The sequence below is a fragment of the Pygoscelis adeliae genome, unplaced genomic scaffold (genome assembly GCF_000699105.1).
Source record: "Pygoscelis adeliae isolate BGI_AS28 unplaced genomic scaffold, ASM69910v1 Scaffold168, whole genome shotgun sequence".
Classification (NCBI taxonomy): Eukaryota; Metazoa; Chordata; class Aves; order Sphenisciformes; family Spheniscidae; genus Pygoscelis; species Pygoscelis adeliae.
In genome coordinates, this window is record NW_008825566.1 from 3,802,793 (window position 1) to 3,825,104 (window position 22,312).

Sequence of the window (22,312 nt, forward strand, 5' to 3'; positions counted from 1 at the left end):
AATTCCTCACCCACCGGATAGTCCACCCATCAAATCCATCCCTCTCCAGTTGAGAGAGAAGGATGTTGTGGGGGACCGTGTCAAAGGCCTTACAGAAGTCCAGATAGACGACATCTGTAGCTCTTCCCTTGTCCACTGATGTAGTCACTCCATTTCAACTCGCTTCACTGTGTGCTCGTCGAGCCCATGCATCATCAGCTTGTCTATGAGGATCTTACGGGAGACAGTGTCAAAAGCTGTTCTGAAGTCCAGGTAGACAATATCCACTGCTCTCCCCTCATCTACCAGGCCAGTCATTTCATCGTAGAAAGTTAACTTGCAGTGGGAGTTGGAAGGCATTTAAGCCACAGGAACCTGCAAGTGAAGAAGTAACCTTTAAACTGCCCTACACATTTCACTGTTCCATAATTGGGTAACATTGCTGCCTCAGTCTGTGTTCCTAAGTGCAGGACACTACAATGTGTTTTAAACTACTTGTGTTAGCTACAAATATAAACTTTCATGGAACACCTGTGGTTAGATTTGTAGAAGTACAGAGCACTTGTGTGTGCGTGTGTGACTGAAATGCACTGCTGACATCCTTTCTGCCATCCTTTAAAAAAAGATAAGTTCACCCAAGAATTGACCTTGCATCTCCCCAGTTTCATGTTCAGACCCATGTATCACTAAAATTCATCTTAAAGAGGAATGCAGTTTTTATGAAACGCTTGAATACATGGAGAATAGCTGAGGAAGTGCTCATGGGGAAATCCCAAACTCCTTGAGTTCAGCATGTGGAAGGTATGCAATAAGTGAAATCACTGGATGTGTCTTGAACTTGAATGCAAAACCTTTGAAAAATATCCAGGATAATGACCTGTTTCTGCAATGAGACAGGAATTTGCAGTTGCATGTTCACATAATGCTGCAAGATTGTATCATAATGACTACATAGAAAAGAACCTAAGGTTTCCTGACTTCTCAGTGCTTTTCTTCTTTTAGGATATTTGTTAGTTTATCTTCAGTTGTACTTATCAGTCTAGTTTTTCTGCTTGCAAAAAGGAGTCTTTGTAATGTCTTGTTTAAAAACAGCATAAATATTTTACGACATAAACTGTATGATGTAGAAACTGGTGTCTGTTTTCTTCTATCTGAGAGTGTGTACCTAATCCACTAATTTATTAAGTGAGTTTCTTGTCCCAACAAAGTATGTATTGCTGCTATAGATAGCATTTTAAGTTATGAAAGCTGTAGTTAGCATCACTTTTGTAATTCTGTTTATTCTAGACCTATTGCAATATACTGTGAATAGACCGTTGTTAATAAATACATGATCTTGCCAGTGAGGACGAAATAAGAGTCTTGTAAAGAAAACTACAGCATTTTAATTTTTCTTTGCTTTTTAGTGTGGTATCTATGGGTGGGTATGTAGGTATCTCTACACATACCAAGTTACTTGTAATCTAGGATTGTTTACTATGTAAATCAAGAGGCTGGTAAAGCTGAAAATCATACTGAATTTTTAGTGAATGGAAGAGCTGGGACTGATTTCAGCGTGGGCAAACTAAACCCACATACTCCTCATTCATGTGAAACCTGGGTGACTTTTTTTTTGGGGGGGGGGTAGTTTTTCTTAGAATATCTCAGGAAAATTTTAATTCCAAACTTTTTAAAAAGGGTTTTACCTTATATCATACTCCTGATAGCTGCAGTCCACTACATACTACTTAATTGTGTTAAATTGTTTTTCTTGCTGAAATAATTTGGTATAATTTTGAGCCAATTATTGTGTAATTTTGTTGGATTCTTATTATAAACACTTCTGTACCAATTAGCTACCCAATATAATACTGTTTCTGGATTATTAATATTCATGAAAACAGAAAATAAACTATTGCTAAAACAGGCACCCTAAACTTTTTTTTAAAGTAACAAGTGTGGTTTAATGTAGCGACTGAGATATAAGGTAATCTGTAATTTGAAAGTTGGGTGTTTTAAAATATTAAATAGCTTATATCTAACACAATTCTTAATTAAATGTTAAACTGCAAGTGTTCTGTGAGGCAAAAACAGGTATCACTTTCAGATTGAAGAATAATTTCTAAGACTGTAGAATTTATTATGTTAACACTTTTTTTGCAAAAATAGTTATCTGGAAAAGAAAGGAAAAGCATGTTCCAAGCTCTTCCTGTAGTGTCCCTCACTGTTTCACCTAAATCCAGCCCTAGTGATGATTTCCCATTTGGTGTATGAATATTTTCCTTCTAACTGGATTTTGAATGTCTAATATGGTCTGCTGTAGGGATTGCACATTAGTCTTGTGAACATTACACAAGTGTTAGGAAACATTCATGGTAATGAAATCAAAGTTATATGGAAAAGTTCAAGACTGTGAAGTTCATACATAAAGTCTTAAAGGATTAGTTAAGTTCCTGCTGCCATTCCCCGTCCTTTTTGACTGTAAAGAATAAATATCTGGCAGATTTTGTGAGGTGTATTGACAAATCAGTTCTCATTAGTATACTGTTGTACATCTTACAAAGGGGGGGTAAAAAAAAAAAAGTCCCAACCCTGACCTGAAAAAAATGTGAAATTAAAATTATAACACTTATATAAGGTGGTTCTTATCTGTGTTTTTCTTACATTTGCTGAGGATCAGCTTTAACAGGAGGCATAAAGGCATCCTGTTCCTTTTTCACTCAGATATGTTTTAATGTGTGTATTTGAAAACTAATTGCCTTTTCCAGTTCCTTTGAAAACAGCAGCAGTGGGATTTGTGGTGCTGAATTTTGAATGTATAGAAATACATTCAATGGAAATGATGTTTGATGTATAATTTGCCAAATTTCTATGCTTATGTAGACAAAAATTAACTTTGAACTAAAAAAAAGCTTCACAGATTCATTTTCTCTTTATAGGACTTACAGTTTTTTTACAGTGGTGCTTGAAATTATAAATCCTATGCTTTCTTTATGTGAATAAATAATTTGGCTAGTGACAGTAGTATTTCTAAGTTAGTATTGCACACTTAAAAAAAAAGTCTGTGCTTGCATAGAACAAATATTACCAAAAAAACAATCAGAATGAAGGTGTAATTACACAGTCCAATTATGTAATATTCACTAGAAATAATTGGAGACTAAACTCTACTTAAAAGGTAGCTTATTCAATGGAGAAATGTTTATGGTTTTTAATTGAAAAGCTTTTTTTTCCATTTTCCTTCCAGGTATTGCTTTGTTTTTGCTTTGGGATACCTCACTGTGTGCCAAATTACTAGAGTCTATATCTTTGATTATGGACAATATTCTGCTGATTTTTCTGGGTAAGGAGAAAAATAATCTTTCCATCTTGTTCTCCTAAGTGATACTGTATCTGTTACTGGGTTTTTTCCAAGTTAAGTGTGTCAACCTTTTAAACTTTGGGAAAAAGCTGGGCATGTGAGTGCATATTGGCACACATACAAATATATATGTACCTATGCTTTAAGCATGCAAACTGAGAATTTTGGGAACAGTTGTGTCTGTTAGAACTGTGAATGCGTTTATCTGCTGCCTCCTGTTCCTGTCTGAAGGGCATAAAGGATTTAGTGGCTGTGGGATTCTTTTGCTTTTGCTTTTTCCCCTAAAATCTCTGTTACCACCCATGATGAAGCTTGAATTGTATCTGATGTACTTGCATGCCTGGCACAGTCTGATACCACTTTGTGAGGAAAATCTGAATGTTTTATGGAATTTAGCTTTTAGCTTCTTTGTTTTCTGGTTTTATGTTAGATGTTCCAGAAGGAAAAGCTAAGGAGAGAGGCACCTATATGGTGGAGTAGTCACACAGCCCTTGGAAATGGAAAGTTTTGTCTATATGTGTTCTCATTTTATATAATGAACTTAAACCTATATTTGACTTGAGCTGTATAGGAGTAAAATAGAATTAAATAGGCAAAGTAAAAATAAACCATATTGGTGATTCTTCTTTGTACCTCAGGCACAGAGAAGTGAAGCACAGCATTTCCCATAAATAAGTTTGCTACTGTGATGGTGCTTTTGTTGATTTAAAGGAAAGTATGTATTTTGGAAAAAAGAGAAGGGGAGTGTTTGCTAGTCATCTTAAAAAAAAAAAAAAAGCATTAAATACTTTTCAGGAATACTATGAATGGCAGTGGTCTTTATAGTTCAGTATCACCTGTGTTGTATAGTAGAGTTGTGCTTGTTAGCCTTGTTGCTTCTCAGTCTTCCTTGGTAACAGGCATGTAGTCCAGAAGCTTAACTTCTGGGCTGAAGCCAAAAGCTTTTATGGTTAAGTTAATCTTTTCTGTCATTTTTAGCTGGGTCTTACCTTCTGAAACATCTTTCTACATTTATGCCTACATCAGAGTGCCTGCCTTCAAGCCAGATATCCAAGTTCTGATTGTAGTCAGTGGAGATCTGATCAATGTAGACAGTAGAGCCTGGAGAGCATTTCAGCTGACCCACTGCTAAGTATCTACCTTAGCATGAACTGGGTCACTTATCAGATGCCCCTGACTCTATTGACTAGATCTCCACTGGCTATAATGAGAGCTTGCAACACAGACGTGTGCCTAAAGACACTTTAAAACTTAGGTTTACAGGTGTTGAATTAAATTTCACCATTACAAGTGGAACTATAATCCAAATGCTGTCCCTTCTAGTTCACTGTAGGGCCAAAGTGTACAACCTTGGCAGTGATCAAAGCTCTGAGCTGACTCTGGAAACAGTGTAACTGCACTTGTTTGCTGCTGCTCTCAAACTGTTAATAGAACTTGAGTACACCATTGCTCAAATTAGACTGTACCGCTTTCAGATAGCAGCTGTCTTTGTGGCTCTGTTGGTTTGGTGTTAGCTCAGAGATTTCTGCTAGGTCTAAACACATCCAAAGGTTTGAGATCTATGCTCTGGATAGAATTGTTCTGAAGCCTAGATCCAACTCTGATTGTATGTTTGAGCTGCCTGATTTAAACCATCCTTTCATGTGCCAGTTGGGGAGCTTGATTTATGCATATCACATTAAATCTCTGGCATATACTGCATCTGCTCCCTTGAGGCCTGAGACAGAGGTTACTTCCAAAACAGGAGGAGAAAGAAAATGAACCGAAGGGGGCTATTTTCTGTCAATTTTCTCTAGTTCCAGGGGAAGAGTTAAGCTCAAGAAAATAACAAAAGTTGCCTAACCAGCTGTTGAACACCAGCACCAGCAAGTTCTTCCAAAGATATTGATGTGGATTCATATAGTAGTTAGCCCCAGAAGAGCTTTGAATGTCTGTTTACCTAGATATTTTTCCTAGCATGCCATGCCCATCTGAGGTGTCCAAGCCCAGAGAATCTGCAAAAAGTTTGAAGGAAAGTATCAATGCACTGACAGTGGAGAAAGCTGAGGAGACCTCGTGCTGGAGGTGCAATTCCTTGTGCAGAGCTGTGTGGTCCTGGCTTCAGTGCGAACAGATCCCAGCTGCCAGTGAGCATTCCACTGCCTCCTTTGCCTTTCTGCCAGCACTTAAAAGGGATTTTGTTAAAATCCTGGTTCACAGCCTCACTGTTCCAGGAAGGACTCTTCCTCTTTTAGTCTCTAGATTGTTGCTCCTTAGCCAAATCTCTGAAGATACTGGAATAGCCACTTGAGAAGAAAAAAAAAATGCCGGGGTCTGCGATGATAACAATGACGGATGTATCCGCCAGAATTAATGTAAGGTCTGACTGAGCTCCTCCTGGCCTCCATCCTTCCATCAGGCAGAATCCATGCTGTCACATGCCCACTTACAGAAGGAAAACCCATTATGTTCAGAATCAACTGGGGATTTCTGCCAGCACCAGACAGGTCTACAGCTTAAATGCTAGAAAGAGAGATGAGGGTTTTCCCAGACTGTCTGTTCTTGTTCAGTTTTCTTCCTTGCTGACCCTTGCCTGTCACTCTAGTCTTGATATCAGGATTTTGGGGCACTGATAATACAGTAGAAAAAAACTTTCTCCCTGATTGCATTTTGAGGACTGGAAACCTTGTGTGCTTTGAAATAACCATAACCTAAAAAAAATTAATTTGACAGACTGAGCCATCTGGCAAAATACTGGCATAGCCCTGTCAATGAAGGAGGGCTTGATGGCTCTTGGATTTGTTTTTCTGTGCCAACTTAAATGTAAAAAAGGCCAAGTGCAGTCAAAACACTTGAACAAAACTAAGTGCCCATCCTACAGTATGATTATTTTGTTGGGGGGGGTGGGGGGGGGAGGTGTTTGTCTCCAGCTCAGATACTACTGGGTAAATACAGTCCCTGATACATTTTTGAGATCTGATTTCAAAGTTAAATTTCTAAATTCTGGTAGCCTACTTTATGCTTTCCCCTATCCCCTCCTTCCCGCCAGACAGGGGGTTAGCAATGCTGGGATTGACATCAGTCAAAAACTCTTAGATACTACAAAGATGGTATAATTTCTCAGTATAAAGCTGACTTGCTTAGCCAGGGAAGAATATCTCTTTGACAGTTTAAGATCCACTCAAGGGTACCAAATTAAAAACTAACTAAACTCTGTTAGTTGGAGCCAGCATAATTATGCTGGGTTTTTGTTTTGCCAGATATATTTACTTGAAGCATATAATAATTGTAGATGGAAAAATTAAGCATAGGACCAGGTGTTAGTAGAAACAGTGGAAGTGGTCTGCATATCTAAATAAATTATAGTACTGTTCAACTTTGGTATATTTTTATTGTCCTTTGCTTACTGCTGCTGTAATTAACAATGCATATAATTGCTCTTACTGCCCTTTTTTCTTTACTCTTCCCACTGTAAAAAAAATAAACTCTGTTAGTAGAAAATGAATGTGAAACACTTTGGCTGTCTTTGTGGAACCTAATGCAGCAATAAAAGGCATGGGTTATCAAATACTGTATCTAAGGATTAAATTCTTTTCATTGCATTGAATGAATGGTTTGAGCTCCAAAAACTAATCACTTTGTCCTTGCATTGAAAATCTTCCAACTGAGAGTAATTAACCTGGACTATTAGTATAAACTTTCCCTGATATTTACATGTGAAAGAAAATCCTGAACTTTTTTCTAAATTATTCTTTCTTCCTTCCTTTTTTGTAACAGTCCAATGATGATAATTACACAGAAGATCACTAGTTTGGCATTTGAGATTCATGATGGTAAGATTTCTTTAAACTGTGTTTAATTTTCCATACAAAATAAATTTAAGGAAAGTTAGTCATGAGTCAATGAGTTACTTTAGTAGTCCAGTTTGTGTTTTAGGACAAAATACATTTTTGTGTCTCAATTGATTCTTTTGATGCTTACTAATGGAAGTACCAAGAAATGTTGCTCAGACACTACAAAAGCTCTGAAAATGCTTCCATTGTGGAGAATATACTACTTATCCGAAAACCAATGACACTTCTGGGGCCAGTGACCACTGACATTTTTCTGGGCTGGGGTATTGATTGCAAGAGTTAGCTAAATAATTTCCAAATTCACAGATCACTGTTGCTGACAGATTGGTAGAACTAGTACATGTAATTTCAGTCATTGATCACCTCTTGTTTTAAAATGCTAACTGTTAATCTCCCCCTAATTTGTACCGTGTATACTGATTTTTATAAAACCTTTGTATACATTTCATTTTATTATCACAGTTGCACTCCTGCTAACATATCGGTGTGAATAGGGAGATGATCTAATTATTATGTTTCTGTCTTTTTTCCTGTCACATATATCCATCAGTTAAGTGGGCCCTAGTTGTGACAAAAATGAATCCTAATGTTGGCTTTCATGTGTAGGGTATCAAGATTTTTAGTTACCTTTAAATTCAAAGGAGTAATTTTCATTTTAAAGTTTGAAAATATCATCCAATAAACCTAGCCAATTAGCTTGACTCACTTGGAGCTACAGCTGTAAGTTGAAGATTTGGGAGTGTAGCCCCAGACACCTGGATCAAGCCACCTGTTTTTCTGAAATTTCTTTAGTAACATTATATGCGGAGTTTAGTATGTTTTTGTCTCATATGTGTCCTAGCTTTAGTGCTGTTGGTGCTTCATTTTTTTCCATTCTTGTTAGAGGTACACTGTCTAGAGAAGCCTGTAGGCAGCAACATTCATGAATATGAAAAGTCAGGAAAATACCTTTTTGTAAGAATTCTTGTATGAATAAAAATAAATAAATAATGCTGGGCACATCTAGTTGGTCAAAGAGGTTGATGTCTAACTTCCAGAGAAAATATATTCAGAAGTATTATCTTGCAAGCTAAAATCAATTAGAGTACAGAATATACAAGTTAGAGGAAACAGCTTATTATAAGGAAGTAATAATTCCAGTATCAAAGATAAATGCTTCCTCTTACTATTATTTTGCTAGGGGAAAGAGCTATTCTCGATTTGCTGACATCATGCACAAATAGTGGAGTTGTGGTATGGGACAAGCATGTGAGTGTTCCTGGTAATCTTGAAATAAATGTTCCATTTAGTCAGCTCTATTCTTAACTTTCATCACAAACTAAACTAGATTTTTTTTTCTACTTAATTTAGATAATTTGTATTTTACTCATAAGCCCAGCTTATTTTCTGTCAGAATTTCTTGTAGATATCATTGAATTCTGAGTATTAACCTTGAAATTTTGTTCCTTGTTGACCTCATATCAGAGATCCTCTAGAGTCTTTGTCAGCTGGTGGGGAGTAGCTGATAATATATTGGAAAACTTTCCCTCTGGCTGCATTTGCAGTTTAGCAGAGTCCTTGACTTGAGTTGGATGATCACTGTTGCTGGGAGCCCAATGTGAACATGACTTTCAAAAGTTGATGTGACCAATGTGAATTCAGGAGCATCTGCTAGTCTAGTGTCAGGAGGTGCCAAGAAAAGATGTACAGGGGAAACTGAGATTGTATTAAAGCAATGATTTTTAACCACAGACAACTTAAAAGGGGTCCATCACGAGAAAATAATGAAAACAAGCCTGCTGTCAACGGGCTTTTGTTCACTGTACAAAGGTCCATGCTGCCACGGGGAAATACTTTGAGATATACTGATGGGGGAGGAGATAATGTTGAAAATCTTTACACTGATTAATGGCACTCTGAGCCTTTAGTCACATCAGCTTGGCTGTATTAATCACCAATTACTTTATTTTCCCCCCTTGTTTTTTACCAGTATGTCCAAGGAGAGGTAATGAAATTAAACAGCTGAAAGAAAGGCGTTGGTGTGTTGGAAGATCTTCGTAAGCTTCAAGACACTAGTTGTAGTTAGGTTGGTTTTGTGGTGAAGGCAAGTCTTCTGGACTTGATCTTCCCCTAGCAGCCCGTTGGCTGTGTTCAGCGGGCTTCAGGGTTAGACTTGCCATTTGAAGGTCCTGGAGAGAACTGGATGTAATCATGAAGGCCGCTCACTCATGCTGCATGTTAAAGAGTCTGTCTAGCTAAGTGGATACGCTTGATTCAAAGTTGAACACTAGTATGGAATCCCATAAATAAATAACAACTACCCCTATAACTGTTACAACCCTGTGCACTTGCTGTGGGCTTTTTTTAAAGCAGGAAAATGCTATGCAAGTTGCATAGGATTAATTCAAAGTTACTGTATAATTCTGACTTTTCAGAAGGTTGCATGGATCACAAATTTACACCTGAGTAAATTTGGAGTATGCCTTTGGCATACTCCGATTTACGTTTTGAACTTAAGCCCTTAGTAGTTCTTGCCTTATTAGTTTCTTGTTACTTAAATAAGCACTACCAAAAATGAGTAGTCAGTATATTAAGATTTACTTTTGTATTTCTTGCGGATTATCTTTGGCAACGCACATGTATACTCTAAAGGCAGAAATGTTTTTACATTATTTGGAGACTACTTGTGTCCATATTAGATTTAGTTGTGCAAGAATTAGATTTAGTTGTGCAACACTTTAGGCTAATGACAGAGTTAAGGGAGAAAAGGAATTTTTTGTACTTCAGATCCTATATTTTTCATCAAATTTAAAACCAGCAGATTTTGGAGAAGGAAGGGTGCATTGCAGGTATTCTAGACGCAGGGGGCTTGTCTACAGGTGCAGTTTAGAAGGGCTATAAAATGCAGGATTGTACTTGCACGAGAAATTTCTAGCTAAGAGATGGTGGCAAGTAGAGAAGCTTTTGCAATTATAGTTATAAGGTACTAAAAGTTAAGCAGGGGAGAGGAGAGAGATACCATCACTGCTTAACTCTGTATCTTGCAATGAGTTCATACGGCACTCTCCCCTTTTTTGCTTATAACCCACTCATCCCCACAGAGCCTCACTCATTTTGCTGCAATTCTGTATGAGATTAGGGATCTTTAAAGGAAAGACCCATATCCAAATCTAACCTCACTAATCTGTATGCGCTTTGGCAGCTTGTTTTTAATTCTAGTGCTTAATGAATCTTAAACAGAGAGTCTCTTCGAACGTTATATTCATAACCCATTGAAGTTCTGGAGCTCACAGTGTATTGATTTTTAAATCTCCAAGAGATTCAGCCAGCAAAACTAGGGAATGTTAGACTAGATATTTGGTATTTAAAAGGGAAAAAAAATTCTCACAGCTTCTTACAACCTTGTTATTTCTTTTCTCTAATTTAAATTAAATAATGCATAAAACTTCAAAGAAAAAAAAGTCATTTTTAAATGTAATATCCATCTACTAAACATGAAAACTAATTCTTTCAAATTATTTCTTCATATTACTATGTTGCACTTGTCCATAAAAATGTGTGGCTAGATACACGTAAGAAACCAGAACCATAACGCTCTTCTGTCAGCTGCTTCTTGGTTCCCAGGGGCTTATCTCTCATACTTTCTGACCACAAAAAAATAAACTCTTTGTTCCTGTGTGTACCGTTCTCCAATCCCTTATGCCTTGGGTTTCAACTCTGTAGTTGCTAATTTTTAAATGAGTTTTTCCTGGAATGCTGCTTGCTTTTTTTTTTCCTAATTAATTATTTCTTCCTATGTATCTGGCACTCTCCATTTTTAAAGGCAATAGAGTAGACATTGATGCTGATCTGGTAAGGCACTGCATTTACTGTGAGAACTAAAAGGAGATACAGAGTACAGTGAATATGCAACTCGACAGATTTATTTTTTTTTTACCTCTGCCTTTTAGTTTGAATGATATATTGGTGAAATATAGTTAAAGGCTAGTCTTACACCAGTATTTTAGGTCTCATTTACTTTGCTCCAACAGTGGGCTATTAGGAGAATGGGTGGATTATTTTATGCTGTTTTTTCCTCATGTTGCTATTGTACTATTAGAAAGTTGTAAGATTTCTAAATAGGCTATTAGAGCCTATTTTCCCCCTGCAAAAGAATGGAAGTATAGTCTCTATCCAGTATGGCTCCTGAGAGGAGAGATATCTCAATGGATAGATGAAACACATGGAAAATGGGAAGGAGATGAGGAAAAAGAAGAAAAGGTCATGTTGGAGAAACTTATGCACAAATGCTGTATTAGTTGCCATGGTCTTAATTATCTATTGCTACCTGCCTCATCAGGTTGTGGTACTACACCATACACTTGGGAGGTTTTTCACACAATGCTTTTTTTTTTTCTTTAATTAGAAAGTAAATTTCTTGTTGGTTTGCAGCTAATGAGCAGTCCCATCCAAACTGCAGTACTTGCTATTATGTTAGTAGTAATGGTTTTGTTAGCTGCTCTTGAACAATGTAATAGTGTCAGAAGTAGCGAAGAATGTTTCTTGATTTAGTTGATATAAACATATCTTTTTTATTTTCAATTAACTAGATTCTTTGCCTTTTGCTTTTCTCAAAGGCAAATAATTACTGTATTCAGCAGAAAGACACTACATCTTTCTAAAGGCTTGCAGACAGCTTTAGTATTGGTCTGCTCTGGCTTAAAGGGTAGAAATGTGGATGTACTGAAGCGTTGAACAGCTTATGCATTTCTGTACATTAATGTGATATTTCAAATTTATTTTAAATAAATACCTACAAAACCAGAACAGGATTACCAGGCTGAATTGCTGATTGTCACAATGTGACCCCATGGTAAAAGGGAACATACTGTGTTTTGGCCAACTTACTTTTGCAATTAAGTGGGATTTTTTTGTTTTAGTGAGAGGTGGTCAGTTAAGAATGTTGTTATGTTTATGAAAATAAAGGTCTCATAAACTATCAATGTGCTTTTCTGATTTCAAATAGGTCTTATTGTTGTTGTTATGTCTTTTTAAAAGTGTACTGGGATGGTTGCTGTTGTGAAAGTATAAGCAAGAGAAAATTGAACAACTCTTGAGACAGAGAAGTGTGTGCTTATGTATGTAGAACTAAATACTCGTAAGGGTTTTTGATAGGTCATCATGACCCAGTTCCACTTTACAGATGGTGGTACTACAGCAAAAAAGTTGCAGCTGTTTAACCAAGAATGTTGTTTTCTAATTCATCTGTTAATTATGTCAGTGAAACTGCCATGGTGTGGTGGTGTGTGGGTGTGTATTCATTTTTCTGGTAACTTGATGCTTTGTTCTTTTGTCTAGGAGTTTCTTTTAATGCTCTCTCCCCAATTGTCTCTTGATCTATATTTATATATTTATTTTTTTTAAGTGCTCCCTCTTGTGTTAGTGACGGCATGGTCATTATTGTTTCAGCATCAGTTACCAAATCACTTTGATTACAGTACATGTCATTTAGTGTTTAAAGGAATTGTCATTTAGTGTTTAAAGGAATTATATCATATTTCTCCCCTCCTAAGTCTTCAAGTGTTGTTCTGGGCTTATGTTCACTTGCACGGCTCTCTGGATATCAAGACTTCTGATTTTTCTTGCTTTTTGTAGTTTCTTTGCAATTTTACTCAGCTGGCATCTGTGTCTGTTTGCTTTTGTTGCTGCCAATGTGCTAGTAACAGCTAAAACTGTTATTGTCTGTCTGTCTTCAGGTCTTAAAATATTTTAATAACAGCGTGCATTTGGGCTCAGCTGGTAATCCATTTCAGAACCTCAAATTAAAACTTACTGTAATTACAACAGAGCCTGCGATATGATCTCCATGTTTAAGTATTATTAATGTAATATAATCTTATGTCTAAGTATTACTAATGAGTTACTGATTAGCCAGATTTCATGCAAATACAGAGGTGGATATGTTCAAGCAGATTAACCACAAAGCTGGGGTGGTGCTATGATATGATTGTAAATACTGTATTATCGTAGTGAGAGCATGGTAGTAGTCATAATATGCCTTAATAAAGCCTATATGGCAGGATATTGGTGTGTACCTAAAGATGTTGATTTTGTTACCATTAGGATGTAGTCTGAGGAGGAGTGAAAAGCTGCAACTTCCTCATGATCTAGACCACTGGGGATAAATTGTTACTAATAATTTACAAAATTCTTTTACCAAGGAAGAAACATAGGAGTATTTCCTTCTTTACAGATGAGAAAACTGAGTTATAGTTGCTGAGTGACCAAATGATTTAATTTCACATCTCTAACAGATGTTTGAAAAAAAACCATTTTCTCTAATCCCCACTGTGTGATTTGGTAGCAACTAAAAGCTGCAGCCATTGCAGTAGTCTCCCGCTGTAGGACAGGAGAAAACAATTCTCATAATCCCCAGAGAAAGGTTACAAAACTCCATGAGTTCCCTAGCAGTGGTGTGCTGCTGAAGTGGGGTTTCTTCACCTCCAATATGTAGTAGGTAGGGAACAGCTATGATTTATGAGGCTTTTGTTCCCATGGGCAGATACACTGCCTGGTAAATATTGAATGTATATATATTAATTCATCTCATATTAGATAAGCATCAATGTGAGAACACCTTTTCCATATGTATTTTCTGTGAATTAAAAAATGTTAACGGTAGCTTCCTGAAAGCTTTCAAGCGTGTGGCAGAGGCAGAGATCAATGGTTTCCTTGTTCTTGCATGCTATGCAAAGATGATAAATGGGCCTTCAAGGCACTGAGAAGACATTTAAAAAAAAAAAAAAAAATACAGGGACAGCCACGGAACTGACCTCAAAAAAGCTGTTGGCTATCTCTCAGTGAGATAGGGAAATGAAAAATTAATGGAGGCTTACTTGTATATGGTATGTTTAAGACAGCAAGTATATTGCTCACAAGGTTATTTAGGTCTTAAGTGACTTCTCATGTATATATGTACATAACTTGAACCTGTTTTAAATATGCCAATTCTTTCTTCCTCACCCCTCCGAAAGTATAGGTCATATATCAGTGGTTAGATTCTTCTATTTCAGGTTTGAGGGTTTTTTTCCCTCTTTTTTCATACCACATAAATGATGTGAAATCTTTCATTTGACTAATTACCTTTATTTAGTGGTTAGTCTGACATTATGCAAGTTCATTTGGACACACTTGGTGACTGCTTCCTCTTTCTGACTTAAGGGTAAAATACTCATATGGAATATAACAGTGAAGGAGGCTCCTGTTCCAGTCACTTTGCATTGTGCACGCTGTGAGAGACTGAAGACTCTGTATGGGCGGCTACTTCCCTGCACTAGTCATGTCATGTGATCTACGTCTATCTATAGGAGTCTTTGGGTTAAAATTCTGTTTAAGTTTGTGTTAAACTCAAAGATTCACTACCTGAGAACTGTAATCTTATGGCCTTAAAGGTTAAAGGACCTTTCAAAATGCTTCTCCCACATTTTTTATTCAGTACAGTTATCAGCGTAGAAATCTTTGGTGTAGCACCAAGGACAATATGTGAGAATGTAATGATGGGGAAGAGAAAGTGCCTGCATGAAGTTCGGGCGTGATGCTTTGTCTTTCAGTTTCTTGCCTTGAGTGGGTATGAATGGGGGTGGCTTTCCCCTGTGAAGGATCAGGACCAAGGAAGGTATTTTTCCAGGTCATATGAGAAGAGAGGAGATGGCAAGTTGCTAACCCCTCTGTATTAGCTCTGTTAAAGACTAAATGTGCAGTTTTGAAGTCATAAGTGTGTATAGGTCACAATTCCTGGAGTCGCACGAAGACAACAGTTATCTTTTCTTTAGATAACAAGTATTTCCATGAGTCATAGAATTAAATGAGGTTTGACTTCCCTCCCGCCCCTCAATCTTTTTTTGTCTTAAGCCTGACTGATTTTGATATCTAAAAAAAAAATTGGCTCCAGTTAAAACTTTCCTTATGCTTGGATCAAATATAAGGGCTCCCCTCTGTGGATTTACTGACATCAAGGGGTAGCGTTGAAGGCAACCTTTCTGTGAGTGGAGAAGGATCTTCTATAGAATTACCTATTTTCATAAAGCACATTGGGATTTTGTATCTATGTTACCTCTACTCTTTCATCAAACTTGGTTAGAAATTGGCTGTTGGGTTTAGGCACTGCTAGGGAGGAAGATAATTGAAGTGCAATTCTATAAACTTCCTTTCCTTTAGGAAGCTATGCTCGTAAAAATAAATTTTTTTAGTGCTTGTGATGGCAAAGAAAACTTGCAAATGTGAATAGCAGGGAATGGGTGCGTGTGCTAATGTCTGAACAAGTGGAGAGGCTGCAGAAGGAGCTGAAGCAGTCATTTTGGCAAGCAGTGCTGGCTGGTATAAACCAGGGCTGTCTGAAGGAAGGAGCTCTGCTTCTTCTGTGCCCCTGAATTAGTGTATTTCATAATGATTTAAAGTGTTGAAGGTCATATTTTTTACTTTTCTCCTTTATGTGAGTACAAATTTTGAAGCCTATTTTTCAGGGGTAGGCCACCAGCATTTCAGAAAGTGCCATGTATGGCAAGAAGGTAAATTCAGTCTTGCTGCTGAATTTAGACTTGGCCTGCCCCCTTCTGCCAGCAGGGATTAGAGCTTCTCCTTAGTGCTCATGAAAAAGACTTGAGCACCCTTTACTGTTGTGCCTGCTTCCCTGGACCTTGTTTACAATCTTTACTTGCAGCATGAAGGTGCTTTTGGGGTCTGCCTTAAGTTTTGAATTGCTTAAATCTATCTTGGACTGTGTTCATACTATACATCAAAAGTGCAATGACTAGTGTAATGTCCCTGGGTTACTGCAATCTTGAAAGGGGTTTGGGGCTTGTCCAATTTCCAGGACCGGGAATAAAGGGTTTTAAAACCTGCAGACTTTGAAATCTTAACCAGTGTAGGGGAGTTGTATTTGTCAACACTTATTACAAGCCTTCTTAATGCTTTCCTGAAATCCATGTGATTTCAGGTTTAGGCACTGTTGGATATAACTGAGGATATGAGAGTCTGTAATTTTGTCAACAGTAAGAATTGTTTGATCCAACTCCAGCAAAAATGTTTTGTGACATAATGCCTCTGAAATTACTTGAGGACTTCAGAAATTACATTGCAGCATGAGGCTTGCTCTACTGAGTAAAAAAACTGCTGATTAATGTGTGGGGGTTTAGCTTTTCTTTATTTTTCCTTTTTCCTGTCCTCTTCCCTAGGAATGTTTCGGAAAAATGAAGATTTGACTCCATCACAGAGGTGCTTGGCTGTAAGGTAGGCTTTCAGACATCTCTGAGAGTCTAGTTTTGGGGGTGGGGAGAAGATAGTGTTTTGTGTGCTTTATTAATGCTCTGTGGAATTGCTACAGTTCACATCCAAGGTAGAGTTTACAAACTCATGTAAAACAGACCCATGCATTTTATATTTGTAGCTTAATTCATACATCTGTTCTCCTGGAAAATATCACTAGAAGTAGGTTTTATACTTACTTAAGAAAAACATTCTAAGTTCTATGCAGTCTATGCAAATTAATGCCATATCAGACAGGAGACTAGTTAACATTTGGTATACATATAAAGTAGCTGGTGAAGAAACATGCTTGTTTAATTTTGGTTTTCAGTATTTAACTTGCCTTTTTGCCTTTCTTTATTCAGGAGACTTGAAAATAGTACGTTGTCCTGGGCAAAACAGTCTTGACTTGAGGTGTTTTCCTTATTTGAAATTATTGCCAGTTAACACAAACCTTTGTTTACTGGTTCAGTTATTGAGGAGAAAAAGAAAACATAAACAGTTGAACAAACACTTAGGGAAACACCCTTCCTTCTCCTTCCCCAGGCTCAGCTTCAGTCAAACACCTCTACTGGGCAAGGAGGGAGTCACCAGAGTTCAGCAAATCTTGTCTGAAAATGCTCAGTATGGATTGGAAAGAAATACTATGTGTAGAATGTTTTAAGCTGTGATTACAAAAGACACAAACTGCTTTTCTACATGTGGTTTTTACTGCAGTTAGAGTAAGCAATAACATGGAATATGACTTTTCCTACTGTGGAAATTCTGTAGAACTACACATTCCATCTCACGAGTTGCTTGTCTTTGAATTACAGACGCATGCCAAGTCTACTGGAGTATTTAAGTTACAACTGTAATTTCATGGGTATCCTGGCGGGCCCGTTATGCTCTTACAAAGACTATATTACTTTCATTGAAGGCAGATCATACCAACTGCAACAGTCTGAAGCAAATGGGAAGGAAGATACAAAATATGAACAAACGGATCCTTCTCCAAATGTAAGATGTATGACTCTTGCAGTGCTGATGCTTACGTAATCATTGCATGAAAAGCTTGGTTTGCACTGTTCATTTACAGGCATAACTTCTGAGCTGTATCTGGAGTTCATTCATCGACAGTATAGTCCCCTGTTCAAAAAGTTAAATACTTATTTTTTTAAGGCAGGTTTTTCTCCGTGGTTTCCAGTCTGGATCTTGTGGGTAAAAGCAGATTAAATTGGAGCTTCCCAACTAGCCTATATGGTAAAAAGCCGTCTTTAAATTAAAACACTTCACGCATGTTTCCTTCAAAGCATATACTGTGCATAAAAAAAAAAAAAAGTCCTGGTAAGGACAAAGTGCACATTTGTCATTTGAAAGCTGATGAGACTTAAAAGTTCCAGCAAGGTTTCATGAACGTTCTCAAATTCTGTTTTTTTTTAAATGTCGTCTTGCAGCAAGTAGAAAACATTCACATGTAACAAGTTGAAAAATGCTCATAGAAATAGTTTCATTTTTCTTGCTTTCATTCATGTAGAGAGGTATTAAAGATGGACTTTGATCTGAAGGTGTAGTAAAAGATGTAGTAGCCATAACTCTATGGCTAGTAATCCATACAGCATATTTCTTTTTCCTCTTTGTTCCATTATTGGAAAAGAGACCAAATACATACAGAAGAAAGTCCAGCTGATCATACCTTACAAGAGAGATTGTGTGACCTAAATTAAAATCAAAAGCTCCCGAAGCTTGTTACTTTTTAAATTTAATCCTTAATTTTTTAAGTTTAATGCTCAGGGTACTGAATATTATCTTTTCACTCTTTTCATATTCTCTTAAATAGGAGTGTATCAGACTTCTAAATTTGTGTGTGCCTAAGATAATTATTACCACACATAAAAAGCAGAATTATCATGGAGTTGACTGGAACACTTCAGATGAATGGCTTTTGCTAATTCCAGTGCTAATCACCTGTTTTCTGCTTATCTTGTGGACCAACTGTTGCTGGAGCCGATGAAGGCATTCCCACGTGTAGCTGCTTGTCTTGTCCTACCATCCCCACAGCTGGGCTAACAGGGAGTACTTCCCAATCAGTTGTGTCATCTCCAACCACTTCCATCCTTTGAACGTGGATGAGGACTCTTTGCATGTTCTGTTCTACGCATCTTGTGTGGTTGTAGTAACTTGCACCACAGGAATGTAAACTAGTGCCTGGTGGATGGTAACACTTTAAACTGCTCCACATGTTGACAAGGGATGTAAGCTCACAGAAGTGTGCTGTGGAGCAAGTAGTTCGGAAGGGCAAAAGAGACAGGAGAAATTCCTTGCATAGATTGGCACCTCATAGTCTGTAGTCTGCATTGATGTGTTCTATTGGCAAAGTTGCAGACACTTCTTTTTGTTTTTAAACATTGTTTGGGCATAGTAAAGGCGTCACATCTTAGTACTAAAATCCTATTTCTGCAGAAAAATATTATGTAGTAAAATTATTGCAAATAAATGGAACTAACCAAATCTGCCAGCATCGGTACTTCTGGACATGCATCTACTGATTGCCTGGTAGGACTTCCTAGCTTTTTACCACATAATCTTGCTAGTAATCTGAACAAAGTCAATAGAAATAAATATAAACCTATGATGGATTCTTCTCTCAGGTAAGTGGTTTTCCTTAAAATGAGTTGCTCTTAAGATGCTTGAAACTTTTTGTGATTTATGCTGCTTTTGACATAAAAATAAAGAGAAGCTGTCTATACTGTTGATACTCCATCTCCCAACTGGTGTTAGAGAAATCTGGCTAAATTTTGTAACACCAGTGAGTATTGTGTGCTTTTGGAGAAATATGGATGGTATAATTTTACTGCATATGCTGCATCAATTAAAATATTCATTGTCTTATTCTAGAAGAATGTTTAAATACCATTAACTTTATATTAATACTTTAGATTTGTTCCTTGATTCTCATGTTGTTATTTCAAGAAGAATAAATTGTTAGGTAACTCAAAAAAATGAAATGTGATGGGGATCAGCAAATGTTAATGTAGTAAAGAGGGGAAAAAAAAAAATCCTTCAGCTGAGTTACAGTAAGTTTCATTTCTTGTTAAATATAATTACATAACCAAAGTACTTCATGCCAGCCTCCTCCTCTATACTGTGTGTTGACTGCATGATGTTAACTTGGTTTAGTATTTTTGCTCTGTTCATTGCATGTTAAATGAATCAACATATTAAAACTTATTTCTTATATCCCTCCTATTGTGCCTTTTTGCAAGCTATCAATTGTTGGTGCTCAAAGTGGTGTCAACTCTCAGAAATTAATATCTGTCTTTGTAAGTTTCTTTTTATTATGGCTACACTTAAAATACAAGCTTCCTATCAGCAGATACCTGCTTTTTTGCTTATTATGCAGACTCTTCCTACAGGTTATAAAGTTCTTGCTTAATTACCTATAATTTTTACCTGAGGTGCTAGCCGCCCCAAAATAATATGCTTTAATATAGTTCAATATTATATTGAGCTCCTTATTGATTCTTTATCAACCAGGAACAAGTTCATCCAAATAAAAGTTTCAAAGATACTTTTCTACTCTTTTGTATATATTTTTATATATTATCCATGTTTATACAGTAATATATTTATAAAATTCCTGAGCTCAGTGTTTTACCTTTGTTGCTTCAATTAGAAAGCTGTTCCTGAACTCCTTTCTCTGATTAGGTAGCTTTCAACCTAATTATATTCCCATCTAATTTATGCACGTTTGGTTTTGTCCTGGCACTGTCTCTTAGCTTTAGTACCTTTTTCCCTTCCCAGTGTTGACTATATTTGATATTTTCATACAGGTATGCCCAGTTTTTGTTCATCAAAACTAATTGAGCCAGGCTTTTCTACCTTTTTGTTGTAAAATAATTGTATAGCCTACTTCATATGAGGTCAAAGTTATCCTGCAGCTTATGGTCTTTTAATTCCTTAACAGAACAGTTATTTGGATATGTTGAAAAGTTAAAGAGTGAATGAAATTAAACTTCAAACTTGTAAATTACTTACTTCATCCTTGTAAAAACTGACCAACCCCCCTGTGAATGTGCAGTCCGGTCATTACCCATTTATGCCTTGGCAAAGAAGCTTATATCAATAACCTAGTTAATTAAGCAATAGGAAGTGAATTCATGTTTTACCAAATGCATTTCTATAGGTAATTGAACTATGGATTATTTTGGTGTCACGTGAGGACTTATTTCTGTGTAAATGTGTTCAAAACTTGAGTGCTATAAACAAGCCTCAGGCTGTAGTTTAATAATCTATTTAGGCCAATCGAAGTATAAACTCTTGCTGAATATGGTAGGGTCCTGGCTGTGGGTTCTGGGACCAGTCCTGAAACTGCAGCTCCCAGTCTTTGTAGGGGCAGGAGATTACTTCATCACTGTTTGCTTACGACACTAATATTCCTGATACTGATCCCTGTAAGTGGTATCAGCATGCTTGACTGGGGTTCTGGGATTTGTAATTATTGAGTGAAGTAGTATAATTTAAAAAAAAAAAAAAAAGTCATGCTGTTTCTGGATATAGTTATGCTTGTCCCTACACCTAAATGTTGCTGCTAAAAAAAAGTTGTAGAAATATATCATTTAAGTACTTACTAAATAAATTAAAACACCTTCATCCTACAGTATTTTTTCTACAACTACAAATTGAAAACTGCAGACTTTACTTCTTAAAGGTACAATTTATGGCAGAGCTCTGTATGAGTTCATTAATTTTTCTTAACATAAATTTTGTTGAAACTCTGCTTTTCCTTAAAAGAAGGGCTTTCACCTCCACAATTTAGTTAAAAACCTTCAAAGAGGTGCTAAGCATATTTTGGGTTGAATAGGCAGATTAATGATTTGTATTTACCAATAGAAAAACTGGTTAATGGTGGCAGTGGCAAAAAGCAGGCCTTTAAACAGAGAGAACATTACTTATAAATTGCCAAAACATATTTTGAGACTTTGTAGAGATCTTCAAATGGAAAACACCTATTTTACATATTTATGCTTATATTTTAAGTTGCATGTTAATGTTACCAGCCTATAGATACTGTTTCTCATGCTAAATTGAACATGACTCTTAATTTTGGCTTAGACTCTGAAGTTAAATCCTTGCAACCGTCTTCAGAGCTTTGGGGTGATGCCTTTTGGTATTTACAAATATCTAACTTTTGCATGTATCAGATATTGCATTCCAAAATTACAGATTCATTAGTGTTAATAACTGATTTTATGAACATTCATTTCTATTTGAATTCAGGAAGAAGTTAAGGCAACTGAACTTTCCTTCTGCTGTGGCAAAGAGAGATGGATTAATAGTTGCTAGAAAAACAAAGGAAAACTTTTGGAAAGTTAATGCCCTTTACTTTGAACTCTTGTAATAGAGTAAAATATTAAAATGAAGTTTATTAGAAAGCAAATAGGAACAAATAATTAAACACCAGCCTTAGCTGTTAATAGGTAGTTGCCTCGTGAATTATCCAGCTGGTTTGTTTAATTAGCTGTGTTTTCTGATCCTCTCTGAAATATCTTCTGAGGTGAGCCACATGAAATATATGCAATATCCAAAGTTACCCTCATGGTTTTACAGCTTTTCCAAGTCTATTTTTTTATCAGGTTACACACCTCTTACATCTGTGTGACTGGGTGAATCTTTGATACTGTGTGTCTTGCAGAAATCTGTGTTTTCAGTTGGGCACTTAATGGTCCATTCTGTATCATGGAACAGAATTACTCTTTATTTTGGAACTAGACATTTGAAACTGCACTCTAATTGAAGCAGGACGTTGTCTTTAAAAGTTCAGGCAGGTATACTGGAAGCAGGATAGACAGAAAAAGGATTCTGGTTATCTTTTTGTTCTGATGCTTCAAAGAAAAATAGCTAGATTGACTGTTTACTT

The 22,312-nt window shown here is 36.6% G+C and overlaps 1 protein-coding gene across 1 annotated transcript in view; it reads left to right on the top strand.

Annotated features, from left to right (window-relative positions):
* The window catches only part of MBOAT2 (membrane bound O-acyltransferase domain containing 2), a 111,363-nt gene that overhangs the window by 75,880 nt on the left and 13,171 nt on the right, over positions 1-22,312 (top strand). The window contains exons 4-7 of the mRNA XM_009332515.1: positions 3,206-3,301; positions 7,076-7,131; positions 16,344-16,398; positions 17,229-17,412. Of these exons, the coding sequence (XP_009330790.1) occupies positions 3,206-3,301; positions 7,076-7,131; positions 16,344-16,398; positions 17,229-17,412 (391 nt within the window). The remainder of the gene's footprint in view (positions 1-3,205; positions 3,302-7,075; positions 7,132-16,343; positions 16,399-17,228; positions 17,413-22,312) is intronic.